The 21931-nt window shown below is 32.5% G+C and overlaps 2 protein-coding genes across 6 annotated transcripts; one reads left to right on the top strand and one right to left on the bottom strand.

Annotated features, from left to right (window-relative positions):
* Positions 1–305: 305 nt before the first annotated feature.
* Positions 306–7431, bottom strand: LOC128192336 (ELAV-like protein 2). Of its 3 annotated transcripts, XM_052864939.1 has the most exons (5): positions 7286–7430; positions 3779–3847; positions 2840–3599; positions 2315–2358; positions 306–1269 (listed from the first exon to the last, which is right to left on the bottom strand). In XM_052864939.1, exons 3-4 carry the CDS (start codon positions 3586–3588, stop codon positions 2352–2354), a joined length of 756 nt encoding a protein of 251 aa, XP_052720899.1. In that variant the 5' UTR covers positions 3589–3599; positions 3779–3847; positions 7286–7430; the 3' UTR covers positions 306–1269; positions 2315–2351. The 3 variants fall into 3 exon arrangements, 1 of the variants encoding a protein (XP_052720899.1); XR_008244533.1 differs by having other exon boundaries at positions 2315–3599; positions 7286–7431; XR_008244534.1 differs by lacking the exon at positions 7286–7430 and adding an exon at positions 5812–5881 and having other exon boundaries at positions 2315–3599.
* A 143-nt stretch (positions 7432–7574) lies between these two features.
* Positions 7575–21161, top strand: LOC128192337 (ELAV-like protein 3). Of its 3 annotated transcripts, none has more exons than XM_052864942.1 (4): positions 7575–7673; positions 9263–9331; positions 10921–10978; positions 19582–21161. In XM_052864942.1, exon 4 carries the CDS (start codon positions 19646–19648, stop codon positions 20597–20599), a length of 954 nt encoding a protein of 317 aa, XP_052720902.1. In that variant the 5' UTR covers positions 7575–7673; positions 9263–9331; positions 10921–10978; positions 19582–19645; the 3' UTR covers positions 20600–21161. The 3 variants fall into 3 exon arrangements, with proteins under 3 accessions (XP_052720902.1, XP_052720900.1, XP_052720903.1); XM_052864940.1 differs by having other exon boundaries at positions 19639–21161; XM_052864943.1 differs by having other exon boundaries at positions 7605–7717; positions 19639–21161.
* Positions 21162–21931: the final 770 nt, after the last annotated feature.

A 21931-nucleotide genomic window follows, 5' to 3' on the forward strand; every position in this document is an offset into this window, starting at 1 on the left:
TGTACTTAGTTGTAAAGATATTTTGATTTCGATACTGTAATGCTAATTTGATCAGAGTTAAGGCTCAGGTGAGCGATGTGGCCCCTAGGCCTCTTGTTGTTGATATACTAAATAAAATATTGACCCTCTACAATCTGGAAAATGACATTTCATTTTCTTTTGATTTATAGGCAGAAAGCAGAGCTAAAAGTTCTAGCAACCTATCTGAGTTCTGCAGCAATAGGTGAAGGAAGGGACAAGAATCCTCTTATCTGGCAATTCCGACATAGACCCAACCCCCATTTTCAAAAAAAAGAAAAAAAAGATAACTGTAAACAAGTGTCCAATTTTATTCATTAAACATACAATTGAACATTTAAATGGTTCATCATGGATATTATACACAAAATACACAACAATGATTGATATATGGGCCAAGGGTTTACTTCTAACAACCAATCTTGTCTATAGCATTCATGATCTGCATTTCCATCTATCCAAGCTAAGGCTCACTAAAAAAATTTTATTTGCTAAGTAAAAGGATAAATAATTTGTTTAAATGGAAAATTAATTATGTACAAATATGTACATGAAAAATTTTACTTGGAGCCATATTATACACGTATTGAATTATTCAAACACATGATTTATATCACTATACAATGTAAAGTTGTAAATAACTTTAACTCACGTGAAAGTTAATTTTTTTTTAAAATTTTAATTCTGTTATAGTTTAACATATTTATATTAAACAGATAAATGCTATGTCTTTCTAGTTCTCAAAAAAAGGAGAAATATCAAAAATACAATTCCTGCTTCATTTTTTGGCAAAAAGTATTCTTTGGTCTAACAAAACCAATACATACCGGTACATGTACCAAAACCTGCCAGTTCAGCAACCCATTAGTTCTACAGCTAGTTTGATTTTAACATTCACTTATTGACTTTGTACACACAAATGAATAATTTATTTGCAATTTGTCTAAAAAAACTAGTAATTTATGCACAAACAATACTGATTGGGACAAAAATGCTGCACATACGAAAATTTAACATTGTGTAAATCAGGAATAAAAAACACATAAAAAGTTCAATATCTGATGAAAACATTACCTTTTTATTCATAACAATTTAGAAACAACGGCATATTTAATCATTCAAAACCACTAAAATGTTAGCATGAACCCCATATAACATCAAACCCCCTAGTGTACACAAAAATCGCTGTTTTTATGGATTCCAGTCGTGAAAGAAAAAAAATCAAGTTGTCCCCAGTCATCAGAAAGAATTCTACAAAAACAAATTGAAGATGATATGAAAAACGTAATTAGTGAAATTTATCTATTGTTGAATGAAATTGAAAATGGCCACAAAACAACATCGAAACACACTGCCAAGGATTTTGCATCGTCCACATTTTGTACGACCATATTCATAATTTTCTTCTATTGACATAATAATTATAGGTTGCAAGCCTTACAATGCGTAAATTTAGATCCCATTTTTGTATATTCAAAAATTCTTTATCTTCCAGCATCTAAAATTCAGAATTATGTCATCTGCATTGACCAAAACTTTACTTTTGTGTAAGAGCCATAGTTGTACTTTTCTTAGTGTCCTGTTTAAAAGCACTGTCAGTTGAAGCATGATTATTTCTGACACTATCAAATTATTTCCGATAAAAGGGGTCTGGATGTCTTTCATTTGCTAAAAATTCACAAACCAAAGCCATTTGACGATGTTATATAATTTATGCGTGGTAGTAAAATTTTAAATTTGACTCCTGAAAACCCTTGGCTAGCGAAGATGCAAGTTCTTCAAAACCTTGTTTCTGAAGGCTTCCATTCCACAAACTTCCATCAGAATTAAAATTTATCAAGTATCAATACTTAAATATAGTTTGACCTAAGTTTTTCAAAAAATATTTCACATCATGAATCCTTTAAGTACAAACGCCAAAATCACCTACAAAATACAAAGTTATGATTTGCCAATAAAACCATTGGCACACGTCAAGGAAACTAGTTTCAATATTATTTACTGTACACAAATGCAATTTTATACTAAAAAAATCCCACTAAACCCAATATTAATTGTACTTTCATTTTAGCAATTTGCAGGTTTTAAGCTAACTGATTACCATAGATTCCTCATTTTATGCGAGTACTGAATTCCGGGAATTAACCATTTTGCATCAAATTGCAAGACTTATCTAAAATTGTGAATGCCACATTTTTATGAAATTTACAACTGTTCTAAAAATGCTACTCAGGATTTTACATAAATACTAATTCCTCGCATTTGATAAGGAATCTACATTACTTATTTAACTTACCAGCATCAAATTGTCCTTCTTTCTGAGGACTGGGACATCAATAACTACAAAGAAAGGAAATGCATTGATTTAAAAACTACAAATGTGTTTTCTAAATCACAACATTTGGAGGAACTGTAGACAGAAGGCACTTAAGACAAATGATGATACCACTACCTCTAATCCACTGATATGCAAAATCAAATTTTCAAGTTGAATTCAATAAAATGAGTTGTGATTATATATGAAAATAATGTTAATTTTGTAATTACATCTGTGTGAAGGAAATGCTCTTTGTTTTTATAAATCTAACTTTTAAATGATACAGACAATTCCCTTCCGTTGTGACAATAACCGTTCATGTTTAGAATAGCGTATTCAGCCTCTTCATAATTTGGCATAGTAACAAATCCATAGCCCTTTGATTGATTTTTCTGATGGTCCATAATAACATTAACTTTGGTCACAGTTCCTAGAGGGGAAAACATGCGCCAGAGCATTTTCTCGTCAGCCTCTGGACCAATATTGTAAACAAACAAGACGTACCCCCCTCCCTGGGAAGGTGGACTGTAGTAATCTGCTCCGTAACTACTGCTTCCTCCTCCGTATCCCCCTCCATAGGCACCACTGTTTCCCATGGGATTAAACCTGAAGCGACCTCCTGGATTTCTCATTGGACCGCGGGACCCACCCATACCCTCACCATAACCTCCATGTACTGGATAGGGAGGCTGGGTGTAGTAGTTGTACTGAGAAGGAGCTTTCACTTTTTTGGCATTGTCATCAGCAAACTTAATTCTCATTGGCTGAGTTCCTCCAGGAGGGATCTTGTTGTCTAGATCTGCCAAGGCAGCTTCGGCCTCTGCCCTTTTTGAGAACAGAATGAAACCTATTCCTTTGGATTGGCCAGTTGCTTTATCCGTAACAACACGAACTTGCACCGCATTGCCGTATGATTGAAAATAATTGGCAATTTCTTCTTCAGTGTACTGTGGAGGCAGCTTTTGAAGGTAGAGCTTGGATCCTTTTATTTCTTCATCACTTTTGCGAGAATAAGCTACTTTAAGAACTTTGTGTTCAATTCGATATCCATTCAACTGACTGATAGCCGTTGCTGCATCTTTTGGATTAAGGTAGTCAACAAAACCAAAGCCATAACTATAACCTGTGTTTTTATCTCTCACAACTTTACTAGATTTGAGTGGTCCAATGCTTTCAAACATTGTTCTAAACTCGTCATCTTGCAATGACTGGGGGAGATAATTAATGATGAGGTTTGTTTGCTCTTCTTCCATTTTGCTTCAGTCTGGATTTCCAAGTCAGCGAAAAAAAAAAAGGAAGAATTTTTTTTTTTTAAAGTCATATTGATTTAAGTTAAACATTAATTAAAATAACAACATTGAAGGATGAATAATTTTATCATGTAAATATAATTCTTTCTCATACTATAATTTCAGAGCTATGGGTGTAAAAAAAAAAAGTTACCTTTCCGTTGATTGGAAAAAAATGCAAGATGTGAAAAAAAACTGATTCCTCAAAGTCTTTTAATACAGCCTATTAAAAAAAATGCAGAGAGAATGTCAAAAAGTTAGTCAATTAGGCCAAAGAAGAAAAAAAAAGACAGTAAGTTTGCTTGTTTTACAGGTGGCTTCAGACAACGCATGGTAATGTCATGTGACTTGTACCAGTATATACATATATTACCGGTGATGATTTCATCCGTTATATATTGTGGTTTGATGAATTCAGCTTTTTACTACTTAATATCAACTGACTCCAAGTCCAACTGCACTTCACAAAATAAAATTACATGGACAAATAAAACTGACCTCCTATGAAAAAACTGTTTGAATCCCAAATACAATGTCTGTACAAATTTCTGCTCAAAAAGCATTGGAAAACTGACAGAACAATTACTATGAGTCCACATAAAATAAGCCCCTGTGTGGCTGGAAATCAGGAATATTGAATGTTTAATACTGTATGTAATCCTGATGTGACCTGAATTGAAGCCTGAACATGTGAAGATTTAATTTCATCAAGTTTTACAGACATCAGTTCCAAATCTTAGACCAACAGCACACAAAGTCAAAAATGTGATTTGGAAAATCTTGCCGTAACTTCCATTGCTATCAAAGCTGCAAGTCTGTATCTCTCTGTTGGAAAAAATTGGATATTCAACCTGGCAGCTACAGTTCTTTACGCGTTAAAAAGTTGCAATTTACAGCAAAAAAACATGTGCTAGGTTCGGGCTATGTTAATCTTATTTCCAAACATACTCTGTACAAATATTCAATATCGTCATTTGATTTCCTCTGATATTCTTTTAAACACCATCATCAGCCCCATAAAGCAAAGCAGCATAGTTTGTTTGGATGTAAAAATGGCATCTGGATGCGAATTTAACATACTCTATTTTCCGAGGTCAGTTAACATGTTTAACAGAAGATCTAAGGCAAAAGCAGACATCAGTAGAATATGATGGTTACCTTTTTTTTTATACATATAATTAAATTTATTTGGAAATAAGAAAAATCAGTCCAAAACTAGCACAAGTTTCTTGCAACTTTTTAAATTTTAAGCTAGGAACTGTAGCTTCAGGTCATTCATCCGAATTTTAAGTCCTGGAGCTACAGACCTGCAGTTTCCACTGCTATGTACATTTCATCAACTTAAATTTAGTTGGATTTAAACCTCGTAAGTGTTTGAAACATATGTTTTATGGTAATATGGAGTTAAAAGAATATCCACAGTAAGAAGTTAAAGTGGGAAGGGGATTCAATTTAGCCCAATTAAATCATAACATGGGGTAAGTTAGGGCAAGATTTCCATCATTTTATGTGGCAGTGGTCTGGGATGTCGAAGAAACATCAAAACTATAAGTCTTTGCGAATGTCACTTAGATATAGACAAGGTTTAGAGGTTATTCTTTCTACCTTCAACAGTCTTAAATTACATGTGACACCATGCAAAATATCCAATGACCAAGAAATGCTATCCTTATATCTAATTTAATCAACAGGTTGCTTATTGTTATCGTTTGTTTGTAAATTTAATCAAATAACTTTAAATTCAACTCAGGAAAACAAGAGGCTCATGGGCCACATCGCTCACTTGAGCAACAATAGCCATAATTTAAAAAGCTTTATTGAATCATATACAAAATATCTGGGCAATGTAATGGATTTTCAAATTTTTCACCAGATATTTTAATGTTAAACATTAACCCCCTTTTGTAACAGGATGATTTCTTAGTCATCTCACATACAGGTAACTCTCAATGGCTTGAACTTTGATCGCTCGAAGTTCTTGATCGCTCGAAGTGAGTCTTGGGTCCCGTTTTTCCCCCCTATATAACTAAGCAAATTTACTCTTGATTTTTCGACCTCTTGATCTCTCAAAACCGTTGATCCCTCGAAGTCAAACTGCAGTCCCGTTATTCATAATATGTAGTTTTTTACTCTCGATACTTCGAAGTGGCTGTGTATATCCAAGCTCATTATCTAATTAACACCTACTTGGTCATTTGAATGACTCCAGGAGTGAGACTTAGGACCCGCGTCACGGGTAGTTTATTCAGGCGACACTTGTCCTGCAAGGTGATAATTGTTTGATGATTGACCATACCGATACCTAATTTATAATTAACACCGACTATTTTACGATAATTTGGAGACGCATTGAAAATGAGAAATTAATTAGTACGAATTGATAATTTTGAGCCATGGTCAAAATTTAAGAATTATAAAACTGTAGAAATTATGCTTATCAGCATCATTGTTATTAAAATGATTATTGCTGAACAAGTTCTTACAGCTGGCCTATTTTTAACGAAAAAGAAAACACTGTCTAAGCACGTACGTAAAAAATTGCTTAATTGTAACATCCAGTAAGACTAATTTTAAAACTCGCCAATTAATTCCGGAAAATTCCGAACTCTTGAAAACTCAAACTCTTGATACTTCGAAGTTGTTCCTATGGACTTCAAGCTTTCAAGAGTTACCTGTATTAAGCACTGAAGTACTCAAGATGATCTTGTTCATATACACACATTCATGTATAAACCTATTTATGTACATAAAGCTAAGAATCCCTTGCGGGACCATAATTAAAAAGTTATCCAGGGGTCACAGTCTAAACAATTAAGAATCAACGATATTAGTATATATAACATCTAAGCTTTTGAGAATAATTTACATTTTTTCGTATGTAAAATTGAACCCCCTCCTCCCCAATGTGGCCCACCAAATCCCCCAAGATCATGATCTTGACAAATTTGAATCTACACTGTCTGAGGATGCTTTTGGTTTAACGATAGAATTTGTCCCATATACTCGCTTCGTAGTAAACAAAAAATTATATTGAGCTGTATCTTGCCTAAATTTTCATAGGATTGGTCTTAAATATCTACAATGTTGCTCTTTTATACTCCCAAATTACCACATCAACTGTTTTTGCAACGAAATTGCTGCCACTTTTAACATCACGTTTGAAAATTTGCCGTTTATGGTCGCCATGTTAACGATAAAATCCAAGACATTCCGAGTGCAATTTTCCGACTAAATGGCAGGCAAATTCAAACGCATATTTTAACAAAATGCCTTGGTACGACTCATTAAATGGATATTTTGTGGACTTGACTACATATGCTTGTTCAAAACTGTTTGTAATGTACAAAAATGTGTTTTTCCTCTGCAGATTATTTTTAACAGACTTAAAATCGATGCAAAGCTGATCCGCTTTGCGGCTGATACATTGCAAGTTTATGTGATGAATTCTTACTGTGACCTGAGCGAAGCCTGGTCACGGTAAGATTATTCTTTCTACAGATACCAGTACTCGGGAAGAATGGAAAACCCTTCATAAAACTGCAAAAGACATGCTTGACGCCATTGACAGACGCGTCATCAAAAAATCATCAAGTCCTTTATATGTATGCATTACGCATGCATTTATCAATACAATGTATCTAACAATGCTAAAGACACTAACCAAATCTGCGTCTTCTTTTAAATAGTACACTTTTTGACATGCATAGTGCAGGGTTGGTGATTCATGCATTCACTTCCGCTTTTCTGTGGATTTTGGATTGATTGTTCTTTATTGTTTCTTCTTCTAGGCCTGTAACAAGTAAAAATGTTATGCAGAACAAACTCCTAAACTTATTGGCCAATTAAAGCATTCATAACGTCAAACAATCTCATTAAATTAATGTTACTCGTTTTCAAGATGGATAGGTAAACATGCTTCGTGATTAAAATAAAAACACAATACGAATCTCCTAAGTACGACTCCCAACATCCAGCACATGCGCGAAGGAAAGAGGACTGGTTTTAACGAAATGGACAGGTGCTGAAGAAGGATAGCCGATAGGTTTTATGTGAGGATCTTTTGAAATCATTTTAAAGGAAATTTACGAAAAAGGTTATATTGTTGCATTTTAGCTTTGCAATAAGAAAACCAATTGTATGTAGATTAAAAATTTCAATTGTTTTGAGTACACATTGACGCAAATACCAGTTTATTTTTTTCTGTAAGATGACATTTCTTCAATTCTTGTAAAATGTATTGCATAACAAGATTCATTCTAAATTTATTTTTATGTGTAAAGATTGAAAATAATATTAAAAACCACCTTGCACTGCTCAAAAGTCTATGCTTTTGCCACAATACTGATTGTGATAAGATGTGGTAAGACTTTGATAAACAGGTTGGCACCAACCCCCATTTGGTGGTTTGAGTCCAGTAGGGTGGTTATAACTATTTTACCTACCAAACGGGACTCATTTTCAATTCCACTTGGATACCATTTTTTTTTTAGAAAAAGCACATCATGTTTACTACGTACTGGTCCAGTACCGGGGCAAGTACTCGGACATGTTTGTTTCATAAGTTATGCATTCATATAAAAAAAGACCAAATTATAATCAAATGCACCCCAGAAGTCGTGTATAAACGAAGAGTTTATGTCTTCAAAAAATTGATTTTATTCAAAGTACGACATAGCCTCATTCCTCGAACTCTTTTCTTTGAGTTTGATTCCTATCATCCGGGCAAGTGAGAACAATTGCAGCCAATGAAATGAGTGATCTTATTAATAAAAATGATGTATGTTGAAAGCTCAATATAGGTATGGAGGCCCTATCATGCATTTCATTAGTTCAATTCTGCAGCAAAAGTAAATGAAGATTGTGATAAAAATACCAAAATTACAAGGTATTAGGTTATTATTTATGTTATAGGCAAAACAAATTTTGTTATTTAAAATTTTAAGTAAGTTTTACTGAGAAATATAATGCCTCCATACCTGAATTATTTTCTGACATGCACATAGAGATCATTGTTTTGATTGGCAACAAATTTTGTTTTTGATTTGCTCGGATGAAAAATCGAAAGTTCATTGACAAAGTATTGCTAGGTATGCAACAAATCAGCATTAAAAGTAATGGTAATGTAATGCATTACCTTCCAAAATCTAGTGTAATGATGGCATTACAAGGCATTACGTTGCATTACTATGCTTATTTATGCATGCTATTTTTTTTTAAACTGTGATGAATAGAAGATCTGAAAATGATTAAAAATTATTTTAAAAAGGAAAGAAGTAATATTTTAAAAAAGAAATAATTCTTGAGATAAAAATGTCTTAGTTGTATTTCGTGTAATTGAATGAAAATAGATAATGAAAAACTCATTTTTGAAATTGTCATTATTACTTGCTATAAAAAAACACAATTGTATATATATATTTTTTCTTTTGAATTTTTCTTGTTCAAAAAGTCATTGTAGTTTTTTTTTTTTTTTTTATTGCAAACAGACCTTGGGCAAACAAATTTCAAGGCGAACAGAAAATGGGGCAAATGGGGTCAAGGGTGTATAGCGTTAAGGGCAATCAAGTTTAAGGTCAAACAAACATACATTCATAATTAACATACACAATTTTGTAACTCTTCAATTATTAATTTTCAGAAAAAAGATGGACTAGCTGAGTCTAACTTGGATATTTGCTGCATAAATAAAATTTTTCGTCACACCAAGGTATTTACATGTATTATTTAAAATGTATTTGCTTCAATGTTTAATTTATTTTTTGCTCACTAAAGAAGTTGGGGTAGTTTATTTAAACAATAAAATGCTTTTTTTGGTGGTTCATTCGGGATATGAAGGTAGCGACATTGCAGAAAAAATACGTAACCCACAATGCGGGTTATATAATTTTTTCCTGCAATGATCGCTACTTCGCTACCTTCATTACCCGCATGAATCATCATAAAAACATTTTATTGTTCATATTAACATGATACATCTTTCTTTTACCTAATTAATAAATTGATTATGAAAGTAAATTTCACTGAATTACTGTTAAAGTGTTAATGTACATAAGTACGTTAGCTAAAAGAACCAGCAAAATTGTCTCCTGTGAGACTTTGAGTCATCATCATAATTTCGTAAAGTCCATGATTTTTCTTAGGTCACTGTAGGTTTCGACCAATCGATAAACAGGGCGTGTCAATTTTAGTCCTGTCAGTTTCTTGTCAGTTTCAGCTGCTGTAGATTTCGACCAATCAATAGACAGGGCATGTAGATTTTGACCAATCAATAGACAGGGCATGTAGATTTCAACCAATGGATAGACGGGGCATGTAGATTTCAGTTTGGCTGTTTCTATAGAGCTATGAATTAACTATGAGTTTCCGTAAGAAATACGGGGAATAATACTGGTAGATGTAAATATATATTATCACAATTATGTTATACCCTTGGTGTTAGAGTAGATAAATTATCTACCAAGTAAGTGACTACTAATAATAACTGCACCAAACTTTCATATTTGGATTTTGCATCTGGGGATACTTATGCAACTGACAAAATGTAATGCTGAGTAATAGCCATAGGTTGGAGAGGGTTAAAGTGTTTGAAACAGATGCTCCGTGATGGCCATATCTTATTACTTGTTCTATCTTCAACAAACAAGGGTGGATAATGCATCTTGTTTTAATTATCCACTTGAAAGGCTGGATTCAAAATCTGAGCCATAGGTTCAGATGCTGGAAGATGTTAATGATTTTGGAGCTGGTAAAGGTTTCCAGACTTGGAGCAGGTGACATGTGATGCCATTATGAAGTGGTCCAATCTTGACCAAGCTTAGATGGATGATGCTTCTATTAATATAAATGTTCATGACAGGTTGGATGCTGAATCGGAGACCTAAGTGTCAGATGCTGGAGGAAGTTGATGTTAAATGAGCAGATCACATATCTAGGCACTGCTAGACTAAACCTATGGTATTGAAATCTGCATGGTTGATATAAATAAAAATAGAGCTAGTTACAGATACGTAGGTTGATCTAGATAAAAGTGCAAGTGTACCCTGCTGGTAAAATTTTTGGGAGCAGTTGAAAGTGGACTTTGAGCTTGTTACATGTTGAGTAAAAAAAAAATTGGCCATGCCTGGTTTGAGTACGCCCTAATTATCATAAAAGCATATTGACTTTGAGAATACAAAGATATGACTATTGTGAAACTTCTTTTTGTAATTTTTAGCATTATGATTATTATAAGAATTTAAAAAAAAATGAACAATGCTTGAATCAGAAACATATTATTTACCATTATTTTATTTGTAGGAACAAAAAAACGTTGATGCATTAACCAGGCCTTCTGTTATACTTGCCAAACAAAAAGGTAAAAATGTTGGTATTTAAGATGACATATATTGTTTTATGTTAATGATGCATTAAAAAGATTCAGAGAAATGTACATGTAATTAATTAATACACAGTGTCAGTTACAAACCTCTCCTGATCAATCACCAATACTAAAAAACCAACATATGATCTCCTTCAAGTTTAATTTGTCTTAAAATTACTGTATTGGACATTTAATGAAAATGTTCACATTTTGTTATAAACAAAATTTAAGAAAAAAATGTTATTAGTGTATGATCAGTATTTGATTTTCATTGATTTAATATCTAACAAGATAGCCTCTTCATGGATAGGATCTTGTTCATCAAAGTAGTGGGAGGTCCATGGACCATAACAAATATATGCATTAAGTAGGCTCGATAGTCTTGGCCATTTTTAGACTAAACTGATCTCCGTAGGAAGAAGAGCTCTGTTTAAGGATAAAGTAAAATGATCCAATTTTAAAACCTAAATATGGGGAATTTTTATTTACTTAACCTTAATTATAGCAAAAAAAAATCCATACGTCAAAGTTTAAGGAAGATCTGATGGTAAATTTGTTGACCAACCAGTTTCTTTGATTTGAACGTAGTGTACATTGGTGCATTTTTCAACTCAATGAAATAAGGAAACATCAAAATTTACACAGTGTTTAATCTTTTGTTTTTGAAAATTGACTTCATATAATACAAAAACCCAGCAACTTGTATGGACCAGTGTCATAAGATCCTTTTTTAGCTCACCGAGACGAAGTCAGGGGGAGCTTATGCTATACCCTCGGCGTCGGCGTCGGCGTCCTGACCTGGTTAAAGTTTTTGTTGCAGGTCCTGTATCTAAGCTATTACTTGTCCTATCTTCACCAAACTTGCATGGATGATGCATCTGGACCTACTTATGGACTTGAAAGACTTGGATGCTGAATCTGAGTCCTAAATTTCAGATGCTGGAGGAGGTTAAAGTTGTTGGACCAGGTAAAAGTTTTTGTTCAGGTGCCCCTTGATAGCAATATCTAAGTTACTGCAGGTCCGTACTTTACCAAACTTGCATGGATGGTGTTTCTTATGATACTGATGCACCAGACAGGCTTGAGTGCTGAATCTGAGCTATAGGTTTCGGATGCTGGAGGAGGTTAAGGTTTTTGGAGCAGGTTAAAGTTTTTGTTGCAGGTGCCCTTTGATAGCAATATCTAAGTTACTGCTGGTCCGTACTTCACCAAACTTGCATGGATGGTGCGTCTTATGATACTGATGCACCAGGCAGGCATGGGTGCTGAATCTGAGCTATAGGTTTCGGATGCTGGAGGAGGTTAAGGTTTTTGGAGCTGGTTAAAGTTTTTGTTGCAGGTGCCCTCTGATGATTATATCTTAGTTACTAGTTGTCCTAACTTCACCAGACTTCCATGGATGGTGCGTCTTATGATACTGATGCACCAGACAGGCTTGAATGCTGAATCTGAGCCATATGTTTCGGATGCTGGAGGAGGTTAAGGTTTTTAGAGCTGGATAAAGTTTTTGAAACAGGTGCCCTCTGATGATTATATCTTAGTTATTACTTGTCCTAACTTCACCAGACTTCCATGGATGGTGCATCTTATGATACTGATGCACCTGACAGGCTTGAATGCTGAGTCTGAGCCATAGGTCTCAGATGCTGGATATGGTTAAGTTTTTTGGAACAGGTCACATGTTTAATAGGTAATAGTACTATTTCAAACTTGCATAGTTGACTAAACTGTAATATGAATGAATCACAGAGGAAGCTTCAGATGCAGAGCTTGATCTCCATTATCAAGGATGCTAAAAAATATATCTTAGTTATTACAGGTCCTAACTTCACCAAACTTGAATGGATGGTGTGTCTTCTGATACAGATGTACCTGACAGGCATGGATGTTGAATCTGAGCCAAAGGTTGCGGATGCTGGAGCAGGTTAAGGTTTTAATTGCTAGTGCCCTCTGATGATGATATCTTAGTTATTACTGGTCTGAACTTTACCAAACTTGCATGGAGATGCGTCTCATGTATACTGATGCACCTGACAGGCTTGAAAGCTGAATCTGAGCCATAGGTTTCGGATGCTAGATGAGGTATGGTTGTTTTGGAACAGGTCACATGTTTTATAGATGATAGCTTGCATAGTTGATTTAACTAGAATTTAATTGAAATGCAGAGGTTGCTTCAGATGCAGAGCCTGATCTCCATTATCAAGGATGCTAAAGAAATCTCCTACCTCACAAAAACCTGCTCGATAGCTAGATGTGTTTGTTGATAAATAATATAACATGATTCCTATGATATAGTATTGTATGGTATGAAACAATATTGTTTAATATGATACAATATAATATCATATGTAATATTATAAAAAGTTATATGATACGATATGATATTGTATCAATTTTTTTGATATTTTATGTTATGATATTGTATCATGATATTGTTATGTATAGTATTGTATATTATGATACAATATTGTATGATATTATATTGTATTATTAATTTTTTATTTTATCACATGATACTATTACATAAGATATTGCAAAATATAATATTGTATCCTATGATACAATATTGTATATTTTATAATATTGTATCATACGATATTGTATAATATGATATTAGTTTCTGAAATATAGTATTATATCACATGAAATTGTATAATATGATACTGTTATATTATATAATATCGTATCATACAATATTGTAAAAAATGATATTGGTTTATAATATGATATATTATCACATCACATGAAATTGTATTGTATGAAATTGTAAAGTATATTATTGTATCATATGATACAATATGTATAATATAATATTGTATTATATAATATTTTACTTTTTCACATAATATTGTATCATTTGATATGATACAATGTTGTATCAAATTATATTGTTTCATATGATACAATATCATATTATGTATCAAAAATGATACAGTATCATACATTTTCATACTATATTATACAATATAATATCATATGTTTCAATGTTATGATGTATTATGTAATATGTGTTGTAATATAATACTATATTGTTTTATTAATTATAATATTGTATTATGTACAATAACGTATAACACAATACAATGTCATATCATACGTTACAATATCATATTTCATCATTGTTTATTGTGGTATTTAATTGATTTATATGATATATGTTGTAGATATGATAGGATGCAATATTTAATTTTATATTATTGTATTGATTAACATATGAACATATGATTATCATACAATTTTTTAATGATATAGGATATTGTGTCAAAACAGAATCCATGAATATCCAACATAAAGTATGATTTTCATTTAATATGATAAAGGTGGTCTCATAAAGGTGAAGTCTCATAAGGGTTATGTCTCGTCTCGGTGAGCTTTGTAATCTGTGATTACCTATGTTTAGATTCCGCGCCATGTCCAATATTTATACAGAATTTTCTCAGACACATGCACTTTATGCAAATTAAATCAATCTATGGATTCAGCTCATTGGCAAAACACATAATTTTTTATTGCTCCCATTGAAACTATTATAAAAAAGATTTGATTTGTATGTAAGAAATCAATTTTTGACTAGTGTATAAAGTTGGGTTTGATGAAAGGGATTGTTAATGGCATGAATTCATCAGGACTCTTTTGATATATGCTTTATGATCTGTTTTGATGCTTCACTGTTCATGACAGAAAATAACAATAATTTGGCTCAACACTTTAAAGAATGTAAACAGTTAAGAAAATACATGTAACTGTAATGGAAATTTTAAGTTTATCTGAGATTATTTGGCATTGCCAAATTGGCAATTAATCATCTTTTCTTGCAAAATTTTCTTTTAAGCAAGACTCTGTATTTATGACAAGTTTGGTTTTTATTTCATCCAAATTAGACTGGTATGTAGCTTTGAAAGTTTTTTTGAAACTTTTAAATACAGATTTTGTCAGAACTTGCATTTAAAAAAAAACCCACTAATTTTACACTGAATTGAACATTATTGACCTTTACAAGATAAAAGGGATTGTAGAATGACATGGAAATTTAAAAAGTTGTACATGTTTGGAGGATATTTGGAAAGTGAAAAATTATTTAACTTTGCATTTTTGTATCATTTAATTAATCACTGAAAATCTTCAGCCACATCCTACTACAAAGTTGATTAGTTGATTAATCTCACTGTAATGTAGTTATATTTACTTCCAGTGTATGCATGGATTATATGTAAATGTACTAGCATGGCAAAGTTTATAATTTTATTGGAGTTGAATGTTTATAAGGTAAATTTAGAGTTTTACTTATATAAATAGCAAACAAAATTCCAAATATATACATATCACGTAACAGTTATAAAAGCTTGGTAATAAGACTTAAAACTGCAAGAACAAGAAGTACCAGTAATAGATTTACTGAATCAGGTAATTTTGAAAGCATTTGCCCCTGGCCATTTCTTAATATGTCCTTGTTTACCAGAATTCTACAAAACAATTACATTTATTTAATTTTTAATGAAACCTACAGCTTTGCTATAACGGTGTACATTTATAATTTTTCTTAATTGGGGTATTTCAAATTTTTGCAAATTAAACAATTTGGTCAAGAGAAATTCATGATTATCTTCCATCGAGTATTGATAAAACTTTAAAGTAGCGAATTGATTTTATAGATGTTTATAACAATTTAACACTGTGTAAAAAAAAATATCAAGAAAGTAAGCTTGAATACTTGTAATGATTACTCAAAATCCATGATTTGACATTCATTTTGCTATTATATAACTTGATTCCTAAACCTGATGTAGAAATCAAAATGCATTTTATTTGACATCTTTGTTGCACAGAATTTTTTCATTTCTTTATTTTTTCTTTAATTTCTTTTATTCTTTGGTTTTTTGTTTTCACCTATATTTTTCTTGATTGCATGCATTCAGCTATGACTTTGTTTCTTGGTGTTTTTTCCCTCATTACTGTAGATTCTTAATTAAACACAAGAAATTAACATCCACATTAAATAGCGAGAAGCACATTTTGCAGATTTTTAAATCTCCCCATTATTTTTGGAGAGTTGAGAATTATAAGAAATAAGAATGAAAGTTCTGCGTTCACGATTTGGTGAAATTAAGTACCGGGTACTCGCCTAATACAGGGAATTTACAGTAATTCAGGAGGAGATTTGAAGCTGCGTGATCTGATTGTACAGCTTATTTTATGAATGCTCATGAAAAACAGTGTTTATTTCTCTTTCTTTGATGTACCAGTACCCGGTACAAGCAGTGCATTAGTTTTTAAGACCTTTTAAAAATAGAAAATATTATGAAAACTACTTTGTACAAATTAGGTTAACAGAACAAAATTTACTGATGGATTTAAAATCTTGTAAAGACTTGTCCCAAACTGGAAACTATTTATTGTATCGGTAAATGGGTATGACATGCTTAATTCACATAAATGAGCTAAATATAATTTTCCAGTCAATATACCAGGTTTATCTTAACTCATTTTAGCCCAATCTAGCCCACTCTTCACCCCCAGAGTGCCTTTTGATAAAAAGTGTGCAGTGATATTTAACCAAGTTTCTAGCTCTAAGGAACTTAAGGGCATAGCAGAATTTTGTGAAAACTCCTCATACACAGTCTGGCTCGTACTTTACCCACAGAGTGCCTTTCATCAAAGGGTGTGCAGTGACCTTAAATAAAGTTTCTAGGTCAAAGTTCAAGGTCATCAAACCATGCAAAAAATCTTTGTTAAGAGTATAAATACCTCCCTCCCCCACCTTAGACATATCTTACTCAAAGTTCACATAAACAGAGCTTTTGGGTCAAAGGTGTGCAGTGACCTTGAACAAAGTTTCAAAGTCTTTCAAGATAAATTTGAAAGTGAAAGCAGATCTCTTTAAACTCCCTTACAGACCATTATTTATTTTCTGTTGGCTTAATCTTGCTTAGATTAAACCCTAAAAAGGCCTTTTGGAAAGGGGTTATGAACTTTAATTTTCAATAAAACTCAATACCAACTGGAAAATTGATTTCATAGGTTAAGGTCAAAGCAAAATCCTCTAAAATACTTTTCATCCTACTGTCCACTATTTAAGCAGGACCCTTTGAGAGGGTCACCATCTCAATGTCTTGATTTTATTTCATATGAGGTTTGTACTTTTTGTGTACAACCCCAGTAAAACCTACTTATATTTACTTCTTGCCAGTATATCATTATATTTTTTCATGTTTTGTACAAAGAGAATATTCTGCTTAGGCCAGCATTTTTTTATTTTTAGGTTTACAAACAACAAAATGATAAAGTTCCATAGGAGGAGGAAATAAAAAAAAAATAAAAATCTCTTTTTACCTACAATTTTCTTATTTTTAGGTTTACGAACCACAAAATTGTAAAGTTCTGTGGGAGAAAAAACACTTTTATGACATCATCTTTATTCTAATAATATAATGAATAACAACTTCATGATAGTGGTGTGTAACTGCATCAAGTGTAGCATGTGAAAAGTATGTCATCTGTGTAACATCACTGAAATAGTACAATAGAATATTAGACATACAGCTTTGAAATTACATGTACATATAGCAATGTCAGGGGTGTGCAATTACAAAATTTGGCCATAAAGTTACTAGCCCAAGATTCAAAGTTACTAGTCAGACTATTGTCGGACATGTCAACATTTCATTTTATAAAAAAAAACCCTAAATTTTATGTACATAAAGTCATAATGTTTTCTCCTGTATGATACTAGTATATAATTATTAATATACAAAATATTTATTACTTTCATGTTTTCTGCAGTAGACTAGTTAAAAAATATTCAACTTCATTGATCTCTCACATTTTATTTACAAAATTGGTTTGGGTGTTCATATGTGAGAAAACTCAAACATAACATTGTGAATGTGAACAGACTCTATAAAATCACTGCAACTATATGTGTGCGTGTATTTTATCCTGTTGAATTTCCATGTACAAAGTACAACTATGCGATGAATTATGAAATGGTAAATTTCGATTGAAAATAACGGAAAATGCACACACAATAATATGCAAAATATGATTTTTTTTAATTCACTATGCAGGTCACTTTAAAATGTTCATGAGAATAGTTACTGCAGAAATTTATAATATCTCTAATACATCTCTCTCTCTCTCTCTCTCTCTCTCTCTCTCTCTCTCTCTGTAAAATAAATGTTTAAAAAAGCCAATGAATACATATGCCAAATTCAACACAAAAAGAAAGGGAATCATTTTACAGTGATGTACTTGAAAACAGCTGCACAGGTAACTATCGAAGCCATGTTCAGTGAGGTGTGACTATCTCGTCTAGCCACTGGTCAACACTGTCGGTAAAACTTCAAAGTATGAAACTTACAGCAGAGTGTTTGTAGAAGCTTCTCTGAAGAATGAAGATGCGTAAGAAATATTTAGGCTATCATGACACAAAAAGAGCAGATTTTATGCCTCTGTGATAACAATGACGATACACTTTTCCTACTAGGAAAAATTTGCTGTCGGGAAGAAAAAAAAGATCTTTTTTGTAATTTTATTTTTTTTCTAAAAACTCAGAAAACCGAGCGGCGGGTTTGTAAACCTAAAAATAAAAAAATGCTGGCCTTATGTAATTTGATAAAAAAAAATTAAACATGTTTCATTCTAGGCGAATTAGATACAGTAATTAAAAGCATACTTACTAAAATGGCTGAGAAACTATTCAAACTGAGAAACAAATCAGATCAAGCAGCTATTATTGTAATCTAAGATGATTTACTTCTAATTCAAATCTTTTATCAATTTGACTGAGGATGAGACCAGGAAATTTCTACTAATTAAATTTTAAGATAATTCAGCATAATTAGGACATATTTTGAATGGTGAAATATTCCAATGATGCAACCTAACCTTTTTTAAGTCAACAGTAAAACTTACTTCTAATAGCCTTTTTTTTTTTTTTGGAGAAAAAATTTCTTTACCTTGTATCTATTTGTGTGAGAATTTTAAGATTTACATGCTTCGTTCTTTTACAAAAGTGTTAAAATATATATATATATCAATTAATCGAACATAAAATTTCGTCATTTCTTTGGGTTTATAATTTTTGGAATTTATAACAATACCTATGCATATGCATGACCTGACATAATATACATGTGGTATATGTGTATGTTATCCAATGCCTCAGTTTACGATAATAGGGTAACATGAAAAATGTAACATTTAAGAAAGTATGTATGGAGGATCAGATGTTATTGATCCATATCATTTACATTTTACAGTTACTCTTAATTTAAAACAAGCCAAAAATATTTTAGTGATGAATTGACATGAACCTTTTGCTCATTAACAAATATTAGCAGAAATGTATTCTTGAAAATAGCTAATATGGAAAAAAGTAACAAAATTTATATTGTAAAAAAAATGGAAAATAAAACAAAACTAATATTGCTTAAACAAATAGTCCCCTTTGTAAACAATCGAATGCATTGAATTATTAACTTTTTTTAATTTAATGTTCCCTTTCTTTTCCCAATCAGTTTGTCTTTTAATGTATTCTTGTGTTTTGTTTCTTTTTCACAGTTTTAATTGATGTTTTGTTTTTCTTTCTGATTTACCAGGAAACCTATTTTAAATTTTTTTTATGATTTATTTTTTTTCCACCATGGATTCAAAAGGAGGAACATGTCGGACCCAAACACAAATCTCATTGTCAATTATCTTCCTCAAACACTGTCTGACGAGGACTTTAAAGAGCTGTTTGAGAAGATCGGGCCACTCAAATCCTACAAAATTGTCCGTGACAAGGCCACAAATTACAGCTATGGATTTGGATTTGTGGATTACGTGAATGAAGAGGATGCAGAGCGGGCCATCCATGAAATGAATGGGCAGAAAATGGACCACAAAACCATTAAAGTGAGCTACGCAAGGAAAAACGACAGTGAAAGTAAAGGAGCCAATATCTACATAGCAAATATACCCAGATCTTTCGGGGAAGAGGAACTAGGAGCACATTTCAGACAGTTTGGTGAAATCATTCAAGTGCGATTGCTGAGGGACAAATCCACCAATGAATCAAAGGGAGTTGGCTTTGTGTACTACACTAAGCGTTCAGAGGCTGCAGCAGCCCTGGAAGCCATGAATGGGAAAACTTTGTTGAAAGGCTATCCAGCACTGTCCATTAAGTTTGCCGATATAAATGCGCGAAAAGGTCGGGCTCCGTACCAGATCCAAGTCCAGACCAACCTCCGGTACCCCACCCCAGGCAGTAATCCCTATGGTGGGGGTCCTCATGGACCAATGAGAAGTACCAATACTCGGATGCGCTTCAATCCAATGAGTGGAAACTACTCCCCTGGGGTTGGGGGAGGAGGGGGAGGGGGAGGGGATATGGGAGGTCAGATTCTGTTTGTGTACAACATTGGATACGATGCTGAGGAGAAGACGCTGTGGCAGTTGTTTGCACCACTAGGAACTGTGACTAAAGTCAATGTTATCATGGATCATGTCAGAAATCAGTGTAAGGGCTACGGCTTTGTCACCATGAAGCATCTACATGAGGCTGAAGGAGCCATCTTGGCACTCAATGGGGCTATGTACAACAATAGACGATTGTCAGTGTCTTTCAAATCGTGACAGACTGGTCAAAGATGTAGTAAATGTCTTGCAAATCTTATGTGCATAATATTGGGGTTTTTTTTTTTCTTTTCTTACTTTTCTTTTAGAAATGGTAGTCAAGTTTTGTTTGGGTTTTTTAATATTACAAGACATGGTAAACATTTTCTTTTTGGAGAAATAAGCAAGGTATGGTAACTTTATTATTTTTTTTTCTTGATTGGTCTTTCAAAGATTATTAAATATGATTTTAGAAAGAAAAGTGTCTGATACAAATAAATTTTGAAAATCAGAAGATCATAGGTAATGATATTAGCAGTGAAAAATCTGTTGTTTCAAATATTCTTTGATTTGCTATATATGTAATAGGAAATCCAGTTATTTGTCAAACATTTTTGTGTGTGTTATTTTTTTGTGTCCAAGTATTAGTGATTTTGTTGCCGCTTTGTTAACAAAACTTTTATTCATTACAGTTCTTGTGATTACCAGTTGTTATCATTTGTAGCAAGAGTTAAAAACATTTGATGTGTGTTTTATCAGTGCTTATTCATGTATTTCATTGAATAAAGAATATTAAGTATAAAAATAAGTTACTTTTAATTGATGGCCTTTAATATAATTAAAACATGTTTATAAAATACCAATTTCCTGCTGCAGAAGGCAGATGTATGGTACATAGATACTGCAGATACATATATGATCTGGTAAAGGAAAGGAGTGGAGGACTGGGGAAACATGTAAAGAAGATGGGTGAATAAGGCAGTTAAAGTGCCTACAATGGGACAGAATAAAAATTCTTACCAATCCAAGATTTGTTTCAAAAGTATACAGCAACTCAGCAAGATATCAAATGTTTGGTTTTTGATAATTCAATATTAGATATATTAATTCCATAAATACAGAATTAGATTTATAACTACAATGTCAAGTATTTTAAAGAGTTTTTCTTGGATATAAAGGCCTTCTGCATATTTTTGTTTAGGTTAAATCATTAAAGAAGAAGAGGCCAATGGGCCACATTGCTCACCTTAACGACAGCCATGATAAAATCAGCTTCATTGTGTCATATACAATATATCTGAACAATTTAGTAAAATAGATCGTTTATTAGAAAAAATTCTAAATTTTCTCCAGATATTTATATGCTTTTGTACCTGGATGAATTCGTGGTCATATTGAGCTGCATAGTCCGATTTTATATCAAATTTTGCCTATGCTTTTAAACGATAGTTATGCTAAGTGTGTGTATAGACACAAGAAATCATATTGACGCAAGCGTCAAATGGGCCGCAAAAAATATAATTGTTGTATTAATCATTGGTTGTTTACAGAAAAACACACCACAAAGAAGAA

This window comes from Crassostrea angulata, chromosome 7, assembly GCF_025612915.1.
Source record: "Crassostrea angulata isolate pt1a10 chromosome 7, ASM2561291v2, whole genome shotgun sequence".
In the NCBI taxonomy this organism is placed as follows: Eukaryota; Metazoa; Mollusca; class Bivalvia; order Ostreida; family Ostreidae; genus Magallana; species Magallana angulata.

Coding starts and splice junctions, on each gene's coding strand:
- LOC128192336 (XM_052864939.1), bottom strand. CDS start 3,588: ATGGAAGAAGAGCAAACAAACCTCATCATTAATTATCTCCCCCAGTCA.
- LOC128192337 (XM_052864942.1), top strand. CDS start 19,646: ATGTCGGACCCAAACACAAATCTCATTGTCAATTATCTTCCTCAAACA.